Below are 12,868 nucleotides of genomic sequence, written 5' to 3' on the forward strand. Positions count from 1 at the left end.
TAACATAATGTTTTCAAGTTTCACCCAGGTTGTAGCATGTATCAGTACTTCATTCCTTTTTATAGTTGAATAAAATTCCATGGTATGAATATACCACATTTTTTACATTTAGGTATACGATCCATTTGAGTTAATTTTTGTGTATAGTATACAGTATAGCTTCATTCTTTTGCATATGGCTATCTAGTTGTCCCCACACCATTTTTGAAAAGACTATTCTTTCCCTACTGAATAGTCTTGACATCCCTGTAGAAGATCAATTGACCATAAATTTAAGGATTTCTTTTTTGACTCTCAATTCTATTGATCTATGTTTATCCATAAACCAGTCCCACGCTGTCTTGATTACTATAGCTTTGTATTAAGCTTTGAAGTCAGGAAGTGAGAGTACTCAAAGTATTTTCTTCTTGTTCAAGATTGTTTTAACTATTCTAGTTCCTTGGCCTTCCCTCTGAATTGTAGGATCAGCCTGCCAGTTTCTGCAAAAAAGGCCACTAGGATTTTGATAGGGATTGCATTGAATCCACAGATCACTTCGAAGAGTATTTCCATCTTAACAACATTGAGTCTTCCAATCCATGAACATGAAATGTCTTTCCATTTATTTAGGTCTTCTCTAATTTCTTTCAACAATGTTTCATGGTTTTCAGCGTACTAATCTTGCACTTCTTTTGTTAAATTTATTCCTAATTATTTTATTCTTTATGATGCAATTGTAAATGGAATTGTTTTTTTAATTCCATTTTTGGATTTTTCATTGCTACTGTATAGAAATACAATTGATTTTTGTATATCAATCTTGTAGCCTGCAACCTTGTTGATAGTTTTTTAGTTCTAATATTTTCTTGTGCTAATTCCTTAGGATTTCTGTATACAATATCATGTCATCTGTGAATAGTTTTATTTCTTCCTTTTCCATCTGGATGCCTTTTATTTTTCGCAACTAATTTCCTGAGCTAAAACTTCCTGTATAGTGTTGAATAGAACTGGCAAGAACAGACATTCCTGTCTTGTTCCTGATCTTAGGGAGAAAGTATCCAGTCTTTCACCATTAAATATGAGGTTGGCTGTGGGTTTTTCATAGATGCTTTTTATCAGGTTGAGGAAGTTCCCTTCTATTCCTAGTTTTTGAGTGTTTTTCTATTATAAAAGTGTGGTGGATTTTGTCAAATGCTTTTTCTGTGTTAATTCAGACAATCATGTGAATCTAGTCCTTTATTCTATTAATATGATGTATTGCATTGATTTTTGCATGTTGATCCAACCTGGCATTCCTGGGATAAATTCCATTGATCAAGGTGTATAATCTATTTAATATGTTTCTGGATTCAACTTGCTTTATTTTCTTTCTTTTTTTTTTCTTTGGTTGTCAAGTGATCCTTTATTAAAGTATTTTCTGGGGCCAGCCCGCTGGCGCAGTGGTTAAGTTCGCACGTTCCGCTTCTTGGCAGCCCAGGGTTCACCAGTTTGGATCCTGGGTGCGGACATGGCACTGCTTGGCAAAAGCCACGCTGTGGTAGGCGTCCCACATATAAAGTAGAGGAAGATGGGCATGGATGTTAGCTCAGGGCCAGTCTTCCTCAGCAAAGAGAAGGACTGGCAGTAGTTAGCTCAGGGCTAATCTTCCTCAAAAAAAAAAAAAGTATTTTCCTTAGTGATTCTTAACTAGCTGGGTATTCCACTGCACCATTATTGATGTCATCTATGACAACATGAGGGTGTCAGCCAACAACATGGCAGCCCAGACTGGGCTGTCCCCCGGATCTCTTTAACAGTTCCAAGGAGTTCTCTGGCCAATGATCAGTACCACATCTGTCAGGCAATGCTGACAGTCTTATCAAACATGACATTTCCATTGTGCTTAATGTTTCTCTGCTTCTTCCTGTCTCTTGGCAGTTCCTTGAGGTCTTTGATGATCAGGGCAGAGGAGAAGGTACCACCTCAATCTGAGCCTGTTGGTTCTGGATGGTCAGTTTTGGTCTAATCCTCAGACCCTTCCAATTACTAGTTTCATTGGCATCACCAGGCTTTTTTGGAGACAGACTCAGGGGGTTGAACTTGGGGGCCAGGGTAGACGCGGCACCCACTTCCCCACTGGTGCAGCTCAGGTACATGACTTTGATGTCACTGGGGTTGAACTTAGGCGGCTTGGTGGAGGTGGCTGGTGTTGCATGAACCTGGATTCGGGACAACCAAAGGAATGTTGTACCTTGGCTACCTCCAAGCTGAAAGCCAAAAGCCCATTTGCTTTATTTTGTATATTCATAAGAGATATTGGTCTGTAGTTTTCTTTTCGTGTGATGTCTGTCGGGTTTTGGTATCAGGGTAATACCAGCCTCATAGAATGAGTTGGGAACGTGTTCCCTCCTCTTTTATTTTTTGGAAGTGTTTGTCAAGGGTTGGTGTCAATTCTTCTTTAATTATTTGGTGAAGCCATCTGGGCTGATAGGGTCTTAAATACTATATGATAGAAAGTGTGGACAGTTGTGAGAGGTTAGAGGAGCAAGTGACCAACTCTGTCTAAACGAGTAGGATGCTGGGAGAAGAGGAAACAGTAAGGCTGTCATTTATATGGCTGATATGTTAGGGGTAAGGAGAATGAGAGAAAAGGAGCTGGAAAGACAGGCTGGAGAGAGATAAGAAAGGACACTGAATGCCTGATCCAGCCCCTCACCACACATAATCTTCTACTTCTACGTGGTTGTTGTCATTTTTTTGAGGGCAGGGGAGGTAGGGAAGTTAGTTGAGGGTTTTATACCAAAGAAGAATAGAGCCACTGACTAAACCATGGGAGGAATCTTGCTAGCCAACTGTCAGTCAGTAGAGATCACACTTCAGGGTAAAGAATGTAGTTGAAGCCTGAGCGTTCAATAAGGAAGATGGAGAGCTGATAGGGTAGGTACAAGTTGGAGGAGGTAACAAAGCGAGGATAGAAATGGGATAGCCATATTGGTGACCCAGCAGTTCAGAAAAGCATTCCTGTACAGACCATCTGCTGTAGCATCCTTTTTATGCTTGTTCTGGGCCAAGGCCATGTTCTTTTTTTTTTTTTTTTTTTTGAGGAAGATTAGCCCTAACTGCTGCCAATCCTCCTCTTTTTGCTGAGGAAGACTGGCCCTGAGCTAATATCCATGCCCATCCTCCTCTACTTTATATGTGGGACACCTACCACAGCATGGCATGCCAAGCAGTGCCATGTCCGCACCTGGGATCTGAACTGGCGAACCCCAGGCTGCCAAAGCATAACGTACACACTTAACTGCGCCACTGGGCCGGCCCCTAAGGGCATGTTCTTAAGGCGTTCACACCACATCAGGCAGCCAAGTTCTTTGAGCTTTGCCTTTTATTGGATTTCAAGCTCCTCAACAGCAGAGATCATGTCCTGCATATCTGTGTCTTTTACAGAGAGATTTACCAAAATCAAAAGAATGTATCCATTAAAATTTCTTTGGACAGTTTTTAAAAAAAGAATGGCTCATCTAAATTCCACCTCCCACCTCCTGTCCCCCCACGAAAACTCTTCTAAATTCTCAATGTGTCATGTGGTAGCCCTAAAAGCAGACTCCAGGATAGCAAGAAGAGGTGTGTCAGCATCAGAGTCGGACATCCAAGTCCTCTTTCCATCCCCTAAGCTGCAAAGAAGATCTCTCAACCAGGATGTCTTTCTCCTACCAAAACTTTAACAAGAGACATCATTTTAATCAAAGCCAGCTACACAGGCACCTCCCAGTCCCATCTAGAAAGCCTGTCATATTCTCAGAGGGAGCACACGGTCTGGGTAGTCATGGACACAACAGGGGGAGAGCACTGGGCTGGGAGCCAGGAGACTTGAGCTCTGAGTAGAGTGCTGCCGCCAATTAGCTGTGTCACCTTGGTTAGGCAAGTCACTTAACTTCCTTGGCCTCTTGTGAAACAAAGGAATTGGACTAAAATTTACAAAAGTCTCTTCCAAATATGAAAACAGTAAGCTTTGATGACATATTTAATACATATTTTAACTACCATGCTATTTATAACTATTGTACAATGTTACCTCTTTAAGGGATCTCAAAAATACTTCATAAATTGTGGTTATCTTAAAACAAGCTAAGATATAAAATGCAGGTTATTTTATAAAATTTAAGCTGTAATACTGTTTTTGTGGTGTATTATTGGTCATATGTATGTCTTGTAGCCCAGCTCTCATAGGGAGAAATGTTTTACTCTGTGACAGTCTGCCCTATTTTAGTCTATTAATAAGATTTTCTAAAGTATAAAAGTGGTTCATGTTCAGTATAATGCAGTGGCTAAAAGCATAGTTTCTGGAGTCAGACTTCCTAGATATAAGTCCCAGCTCCGTCAGTGCCACCCATGTCATTGCTACCAAGTTATTCTTAATTGCCAGTTTCCTCAGTTTTAAAGTAAGGTAAAAAACTACTTTTACATCATTTGGCTGTTGTAAGAATTAAATGAGACAATACTTGCAAGGGCTTTGAATGGTGCTTGGTATATAGCGTCGATTCAATAAATAAAAACTATTTTATTATTGTTATTTATGTATGTAAAGAGAAAGATCTCCTTTCTGCTCTCCCCCCATCAACTCCGTGGACCCACTCCTCAGAGAGAATAAGTGCTAGTGGTCTTTTATGTTGCCTTTCAGAGTGATCTGATTCAAAATCTTGTTTGCAAAAATGGATTCTGATTAAAATCAGATTATTTCCTCTACCAGCTAAAGCAGGGATACAGATTTGGACAAGAAAGGGATGTCTATTACGGAGAGCAGTTCTTCTATTTCAGAAGTGTTTATTCTTCCCTCTAAGGCTGGCATAATTGGTGGATACCCTCTCCTAGCCCCTTCCCAAGCTCTGACATGAACGAGTTCCACTGGTTTTGAAAGTACACATAGGAGATTACAACAATGGGAATGAAAGCAGCCATAAAGTGACCATTAGTTGGGAGAGTCTAGAATTTTAAGAAATAAAACTCATTGCCTACTTGAAATAAATAATACAGGACAGTGTTTTAAGTATATAGTCTGTAGTGGTAATCACTGAGGGCTTAACTATCTGGGAAGCACCATAGATAGATTTAGATTTGAGCTAGAGTATGTATTTTATTCCATAGCTCCAATTCAGTTTGAGGAGGGAAGCAACAAGATTAAAGTAGGCTTTTATACTTAAAAAAAGGTAATTTTTAATATTAGTAAGTACATGTTATTTACAAATAAGGTGGTAATTACAAGAACAGAAAAGCAGCTGAAAGTGGATAGTAGCTGCCTCTGGGAAACAGGAATCAGAGTTCGGGGGAGGAGAGACAGGTGATTGTAGGTTTCTTTATTATAAATCATGTAGAACTATTAGATTTGTAAAGTGTGATAAATTTGTATTACTTTGATTTAAATAAATATAAATTAACTTTAAAAACAGAAGTGAATTTTAGAAAAATATTGATAATTGGTTTGATAATTGATCAATTGAGCACCAAATTAACAATTTTTGGAATTGGCTCCCAAATCCTGGTACATGATTTTCTCCAATGTGCAGTGGAATGAGACAAACTACAATGTGGCAAATGTTTAATAAAGCTGATCCATATAATATAAAAGTGTCCTTTTTTCTGAGATTAGTCTACCTTTCTTTTCAATGCTAAAATAGCCTTCTTTTATGAAATGAAAGAGACAGTAAATGGTAATTGGTTTTGTTTTGTTTTTACGTATCCTTCTTAGCAAAATTAGAGATTGAAATCCTTTCTATACCCTTCCCTCCTTTTTGGTTAAATTTTAAAGAACTGTGAAATCCAGTATTCCTAGAAACCACCAAATGGATGCATGGGAAAGGTTAGTATATACAATGGTAGGCAGTTGCAGCCATTGGAAAGATTCTATAGTTCTGTGCAAGAGGGGTCACCTGAGGAATGGAGGAGGAGTGATCCAAGCATGTTATCCCTGGGGAAAACTCCAAGGGACTTGGTGACCAACTGGACATTAGGAGAAGTCAAGGCGGATTCTTGAGATCTCACTTCTCCTGCTCAAGCATCTTCAATCTTTGGCCATTCCTCAGTTATTTCCACTGCCAAGTGCCTTCCCACCATGGACCTTTGCACATCTGCTGCTGAGAAGGTTCTTTCCGTATTCCTTACCTGTTCCTACCTCTTTGCTTATTTGACCTCTACGTGCAGATTTTAATTCACATGCCACTGCTCATTGAACTCTTCCTGATCTCCCTGGTGCTGTTCAGTACTCTTGTTGTGCAATCCCAGAGCACTGTGTAACGTTAGAACACTTATCACTGTTTGTATTGATACATTTGTTTTTGTGATTATCTGTGTCCCCTAATAAGGGCAAGGATCCATGCTTGTGTTTATTTCCTGTTGTGTTTCCAGTGCCTAACACCTTCCTTGCCTGGTACATACTATGGTGTCAATAAGTATTTTAGATAAAGACTGAATGTATCCATCAGTTCCAACACTTTGTATAGATTTTATAATCACTTAGAAATCTATACGTGAGAATGCAGTGACATGCAAATGGAAGAGATACAGGCTTATCATAAAAATTGTCTTCACTGTATCCAAATGACCGTTTCCACCAAGTATACTATCTCAACTTCATAACACTTTAAATACTTCAAACAGAAAGCATGGCTACAATTTCCTGGTCTTTTGGCAGAATAAGAAAATTGGTCCTTTATCAGCCAAATGGGTGAATGAGCAGGCACGCTACAGGAAAACAGGGGAACTTAGGAAATAGAAATAAGAGAAACAAAACTTCTTTTCCTTCTTAAAATCTTTCTTTAAACACTCACTCCTGTCAACCCATCCTGAGATGAAAGACAAGGTTTGCTGCAGTGCTCCCCTCTCTGACTGGATTTTGGGAGAGGCAGGGATGCACTCCTGAGCAAAGGGCATGAGGCCAGGAACAAGGAGGGAGGAATTCCTCAGGTGGCATTTCCCTGGATGCCCAGTTAAATCAGTTCTGTGGTCCCCAAGAAGAAGGCATATCTTGTGCAGATTCATGGAGCATTTCCATATGCGTAATTTTTCTGTGTATTTCCCCATGACATGGCAGTGAGTAAAGTCATGTTTAAATATTCCAGACTGCCTTGATGGTGTCTTTAGACTAAGCTAAGGTTGGAGGGTTACCAGCCTTTGTGGTTGTTGTCTGAAGAGAGCCCTCGTCACTTGGAGATGCCTCTTGAGTAGTAATCTTCCTGGTTCTCAGGTTTGTTATCTTTAAAGAAGACGCATCTTTACACACTTCCTCTCCCCTTAAAACCTATGAAGTGTACGTTATCATCATCCCCATTTTTACAGGTGAGAAACTGAGTCTTGTGAGGGTAAGGAACACGCCCAAGGCCACAAGGCAGCAAATGGCAGGGCCAATTATTAAACCCATACTTTTTCCACACAGACCATCTATAATAATTGCTATAATAAATGTTCAGACCAGTAATTTGGTTAAGTGTGTAATGCACAGAGTAATTCAGAGAAAATTATAATGTATTTAGTTATCCTGACCATCACTTCCCCCTACCTCTCCACTTCAGAGGTTGCACTTGTCCAAGGAGCATAAAACATGATGTCTTTTACAAGTGCACCTAATACAAATAACTAAGAAATACCAATGGTTGTGATAGCCTCAGAACAGGCTTTTAACTTTGGTTAGCATTTTTAAAAACTGAGATATAATTCACATACCATAATATTCACCCTTTTAAAATGTACACTTTAGTGGTTTTTAGTATATTCGTGTTTATGTGACCATCACCACTAATTCGGTACCATTTTCATACTTTGATTCACTTTTGAAGGCTCTTTTTTTACAGGTACAAGAGAACAACTGAGTATGTGCAAGCGAGAACTCCAAGAAAGATCTAGAGATCTCAAACAAAACTGGAGCCAGTAAAGGTAGTCCTGCTACCATAGTCTTAAAAAGGGAACTTCACGACAAATTAGAAGACATATAGGTACCATTGTGTCAACGGACAGGCCACAGAGGACACATTTGTCTTTTGTCCAGTTCAAGAGCTGCTCTCTAAAAGTGATGCGAGCAAAAGGATCCAAGGAAGGTAATGAAGATAAGTAAAGAGCAGGAAAGTAAGATTGACAAGGAAAGCTTTAAAGAACTTGCAGTAATTTAGTCTAGGAAAGTTAAGAACAACCTTAAAGTATATGAAAGGATTGTTATACAAAAAATGGTGACCTTTTGTTCTCCTTCTTTCACTAAGGAAAGGACAAATGGGTTCATTCTACAGTATGGAGGATTAGGTTAGCATAAAAAGTCACGAGACAGAGCTTTGTTAAACACCAAATGGTGGTGGCAGCAAAAAGTCCTCCGATACTTTTGGGACTGGCCCCAGACGGAGTGGTTAAGTTTGCTCCCTCAGCTTTGGCAGCCCAGGGTTTTGCCAGTTCGGATCCTGGGCGAGGACACGGCACCGCTCGTCAGGCCATGCTGAGGCGGCATCCCACATGCCACAACTTAGAAGGACCCACAACTAAAATATACAACTATGTACTGGGGGGATTTGGGAAGAAGAAGAAGAAGAAGAAGAAAAGATTGGCAATAGATATTAGCTCAGGTGCCAATCTTTAAAAAAAAGAAAAGTCCTCATGCTTTTAAAAAACTTTTTAAAAGGTGCAAAGAATAGTATAAAGAATTCCTTCACTCATATTCCCCAATGTTAACACTTTACCACATTTGCTTTATCATTTTCTCTGTCTATATACATATGTGTATATTTTGTCAGAATTGTAAGGGTAAGTTATAGACACAATTCTCATTTATCCCTAAATCCTGTGTACTTCCTAAAACAAAGGACATTTTTCCTGCTGAACCACAGTAATATTACAAAAATTGAGAAATTAAAACTGATATGATACTAATATTTAACCTGCAGATCTTATTCAAATTTCTCCTATTGTCCCAATAATGTCTCTTAAAGCAAAAAAATGTTTTCATCCAGGTTCCATGTTGCATTTAGTTGTGATGCCTCACAAGTTCCTTTATTCTGGAACAGTTCTTCAGTTGCCTTTCATGACCTTAATAGATTTAAGAATAGAAGCCAGTTATTTTGCAGCCTGTCCCTCAACTCTGGTCTCTGCTGTTTTTTAATAAAAAAAAAGGTTCTTACTTGTTTTGGGGAGTTTTACCTGAAGCCCACAGGTAGAATGAGCCACTCTTCTCAAGGTTCTTCCCAGGCACCTCATCCTGATTATTCTTACTGTATTAGAATAATTTACAGATCGTAGGATGGACAAGAAAACATTTTTTGTTATCAGAACAGATCTGCTTGTATTACATAGATTTTTTTTTCTCAGCATTCCTGCATTTTACGACAGTTTAATTTCTTTAACAAAAATAAGTTTGTCTGTTAAAGAATTAGCACCAACTCTTTTTAAACACTGAGACAAATTACCTGCAGACTCCCATTTTCAGAATCTCACCTTTGCGGTGATGAACTCTGCCCAGCTCAGGAGACAAAGAACTACAAAAATGGTTGGGTGTTACTCACTAAAATCATTCAACAAATATTTGTTGAATGCCTAGTATATTTCTGGCTCTGTTCCAAGCCCCGGGAATACATTAGAAAACAAAATAAAACAAAAAAATCCTGTCCGTGTAACCTAGTTAGGCAGATTAAACTTTAAATTTAAAAAAATCAGACACCAGGGATCCGACTTCCTTAAAAAAGAAAAGGCAAGCCTCTGTGAAAAGGGGGAGCTCTGAGATTCGATTCTAACACGGATGACGCTGCAGAATCCCTGGCAAACGCGCTCATAAAGTTCTCAGTTTATCCAAACGCGCTATACAAATGATTAATCCGAACACCAGGCGCCAAAAAGGACGGCGGGGCGCGACTTCCTGAGCTGTTCTAACCATTCGCAGCAACAGTCGCACGCCGGGCCTTGGGCCTCCGGGCAGCCGCCGCGCGCGCTCGGGGCCGCTCCGCGGGGCCACGCAGCGGGTCCCGCGTCCCTGCGAGGCGGCACTCCCTGGCCCAGGTAGGATAGAGCACCTGGGAACAGCGCACCGAAAAAGCCCCGCAGGGAGGTGGCTCAGGAGAACCGGCTCTCCGGGCTGCCTCACCCACTGCAATGCAATCTGGGTGGTTTTTCCAGGTCCCTCCCCGCCTCGATCCGCGCCCAGTCCCTGGCCCCGCGGCGCCTGTAGGCCCAGGAGGGTGGCTCCGAGATAGGGGGACTGGGGGCGGGGCGAGGTTGCTGCTGCGAGCCAACCAGGACGACGGGGGCCCTTTTGCGACCCTGCTCCCTGAAGTCCCAGAGCGAAAAGCACGCGCCGCTGAAACTCGAGCTGCAGACAAGGGTGGCACAGTGCACCTTCGAGCGCCCTTGCAGCGCTGCCTGGCCCCGGCAGAGCCCGGCCTCCGCCCGCTCTCGGGGGACGCAAGGTGCCACCTGCGCCGCGGGCGGCAGCGCCTCCGCCGGCACCATCTCCTGCGAAGGAGGAACTCGGCGGCGCCGGCCTCGGGCTCCTCAAACCCCTGCTCCCCTCCTTCCCTCAGCCTCAGCTCGTCCCCGCTAAGTCCGCGCTTCCTCCGGGTCCGAGAAGCGTCGTCTCCAGCTTCCCCTGACATGCATCCTGAAAGGTTCTCGGATGTGTCCCTGGAGTGGGTTACTGTAGCGATAGGCGTGTGTTGCCTAATTTCACATCATGAATATGCAGCGTTGGACACCTGGAGCCGGATTAGTAATACTTCAGAAGGAATTTTGTTCTCAAGAATAGAGCACTTTGAAATATAAAACTCGAGGAAACCACCTCTGGCGCTTTTCTCTCTGTCAACAGGCCCACCACATTGCCGTCCAACTGGTGGCTGGGGGTGATGGTGAGCGCACAAGCCTCGGCGCAGACCTAGCTGAGCAGAGTAGAGAGGCTGCTCGGCAACCTGGCCAAAAATCGACACATAAGTACAAAGGCAAAAGTATGAGTAGAGGGCGTGTGACTGGAGTGGGGAACTGAGGAAAAAGCTTGTTTACAAAAGCTTGATTTAGACAAACACCTACGCGGAGTAGATGCGTTTTATTTAGAGCTCAGGGCAAGTCAAGGGGAGTGGGTTCCCGCCCCGGAGGACGTACTAGTCTCGAACTAGCCCTCAGGACGAAACAGGACGTAGCAATTAAGGGAGTGGTTGCGAGAAAAGAGAGTGGGGTCCTCCTGCTGCTTCGCGCGCCGCAACTGCGTCTTTGGGCGTAACTTGGGCTGGGCATCCAGCCCCGGGCGTCTGGTTCGGCGGCGCGTCGGGGTTTCACTCCCCAAGGTGGGCAGCGCCTCCGGGTTTGGAGGAGCGTGCGCCCCGGCTCCCGCCCGGAGAGGGGGTGGGCCTGCAGGGTTTGGCCTGCTGTTTGCATTTAAAGGTGTGTTGGGCTCGGGAGCGGCTTTTCCGGTGCTTGGCAATTGCCCCCGTCACCTCCCCGAGGCCGTTGGCCAGTCCCTCCCTCCGTGGCTTGCTCTCTCGGGGCGCCGCGCCCTGGGCTGCTCCGCACCCCAGGCCTCGCCCCTTGCCTCCTTTCGCCTCCCCGCGCCAGGCCTTTTCGTTTGACCCTTTAGAACCTCCGGCCTCGTTCCCCACAGCCGGCATTTCTCCAAGCCCCCCACACCTATTGGTTACCTCCAAAGGGGTACCCCCCACAAGCGAGTCCAGCCGCCCCTTTACCCCTCACCCCTTTCCCTCTACCCACTACCCTCCGGGTGGCAACTGCTTCTCCCCCGCCCCTCGGGTCTCTTCCTCCTCCTTTCTCGCCCTCCCCTCTCCATTCATCCAGCCATTGTCTCCCGCCCCCTCCTCCCCTTTCCCCAAGCGGCCTCCTCCCCCACCGCTGCCACGTCGTGGTTTGAAGGAGCCAATGGGCCGGCGCCGCCAGGTGTCTCTTACCTGCACCACGTGGGGGAGGGGGAAGGGGCGGGCAGGTAGAGCCACATCCCAAAACAGAAAAGCTTTCAGCCATTGCACGCGCCTCCCGGGGGTGCAGCCCTGCTCCTTGCTTTTTGCATAGACGCACCGGCAATTGAATACAAAAAGGGCAGGCCTCCTTCGCCCTTCTTCCCACCCCCCTTCCTGCCCAGGGTGTGGAGCTCGGGCCAGGTGTGGGCTTAGGTGGTTGGTTACCGCCTTTTGCACTGGCGGTGAGGAGGGGGGGGTGGGCGTTCTTTCTTTTTCTCTTAGAAGAGGTTTTAGCACAGGTTTTCTCGTTCTCACTTCCACCCCACCTCGTCGCCTCCCGACCCCCCTTCTCCCCCTCCCCACCTATCGTCATGACGGCGTCTCCGGATTACTTGGTGGTGCTTTTTGGGATCACTGCTGGGGCCACCGGGGCCAAGCTGGGCTCGGATGAGAAGGAGCTGATCCTGCTGTTGTGGAAAGTGGTGGATCTGGCCAACAAGAAGGTATTTCTCCACGTTTCTGTCCGAACGATAGGAGTAGGGAAGGAAGTTTGTTGTAGAAGTTTGAGGAGTCGGTAAACAAGTGCTCTTGTTTGCCCACTTGTGAGGCTGGACCCGAGGCCTAGAGAATCCAGAGTAAAACCAAACTTGTTGGCCAAGCGCCTTGGAGCCATTTCAGTCCGTCGAAATCTGGCTCAGGTGGGGAGGCCGGGAGCAGCGGAGCCAGGTTTTCCGCCGGTCGCCGGACGCCCGGCGGAGCTGGGGTGGGATCCCTGGGGGCCTGGTGCCCACTTCCAGGGCCTTTCCGACCTGGTCGCGTGGGGGTGGGCCGGGGGCAGGACCGCGCCGACCTCCCGGCCGCCGGAGCCGCCGGTGACAAGTGAGCTTTGATTTTGCGGCCAGAACCCTTGAGAGGTGCGGGTCGCCCCAGAAGGGGAGCGAGGGAGGAAGGTGAAGATAGAGGCTCCCAAACTGATGAAAGGAGAAACT

At 44.7% G+C, this 12,868-nt stretch overlaps 2 protein-coding genes and 1 pseudogene across 19 annotated transcripts in view; 1 reads left to right on the plus strand and 2 right to left on the minus strand.

Annotated features, from left to right (window-relative positions):
• Nucleotides 1-1,645: 1,645 nt before the first annotated feature.
• Nucleotides 1,646-9,186, minus strand: LOC100058511 (large ribosomal subunit protein uL11 pseudogene; annotated as a pseudogene).
• On the minus strand, nt 8,860-10,574 carry LOC111774978 (uncharacterized). Of its 2 annotated transcripts, none has more exons than XM_023648704.2 (3): nt 9,424-10,574; nt 9,130-9,200; nt 8,860-9,018 (listed from the first exon to the last, which is right to left on the minus strand). In XM_023648704.2, exon 1 carries the CDS (start codon nt 10,572-10,574, stop codon nt 9,852-9,854), a length of 723 nt encoding a protein of 240 aa, XP_023504472.2. In that variant the 3' UTR covers nt 8,860-9,018; nt 9,130-9,200; nt 9,424-9,851. The 2 variants fall into 2 exon arrangements, with proteins under 2 accessions (XP_023504472.2, XP_023504471.2); XM_023648703.2 differs by having other exon boundaries at nt 9,111-9,200.
• ESRP1 (epithelial splicing regulatory protein 1) overlaps nt 9,844-12,868 on the plus strand; it is a 56,746-nt gene continuing 53,721 nt past the window's right edge. For 16 of the 17 annotated variants that reach the window (XM_005613206.4, XM_005613203.4, XM_005613204.4 and 13 more), the window contains exon 1: nt 10,686-12,382. In XM_005613206.4, coding sequence (XP_005613263.2) covers nt 12,251-12,382 — 132 coding nt within the window. In that variant the 5' untranslated portion in view covers nt 10,686-12,250. Of the gene's footprint in view, nt 9,982-10,685; nt 12,383-12,868 lie in introns of those variants that run through there. The other variant, XM_070222336.1, reaches the window with a different exon arrangement.

Source organism: Equus caballus, chromosome 9 (assembly GCF_041296265.1).
Source record: "Equus caballus isolate H_3958 breed thoroughbred chromosome 9, TB-T2T, whole genome shotgun sequence".
Classification (NCBI taxonomy): domain Eukaryota; kingdom Metazoa; phylum Chordata; class Mammalia; order Perissodactyla; family Equidae; genus Equus; species Equus caballus.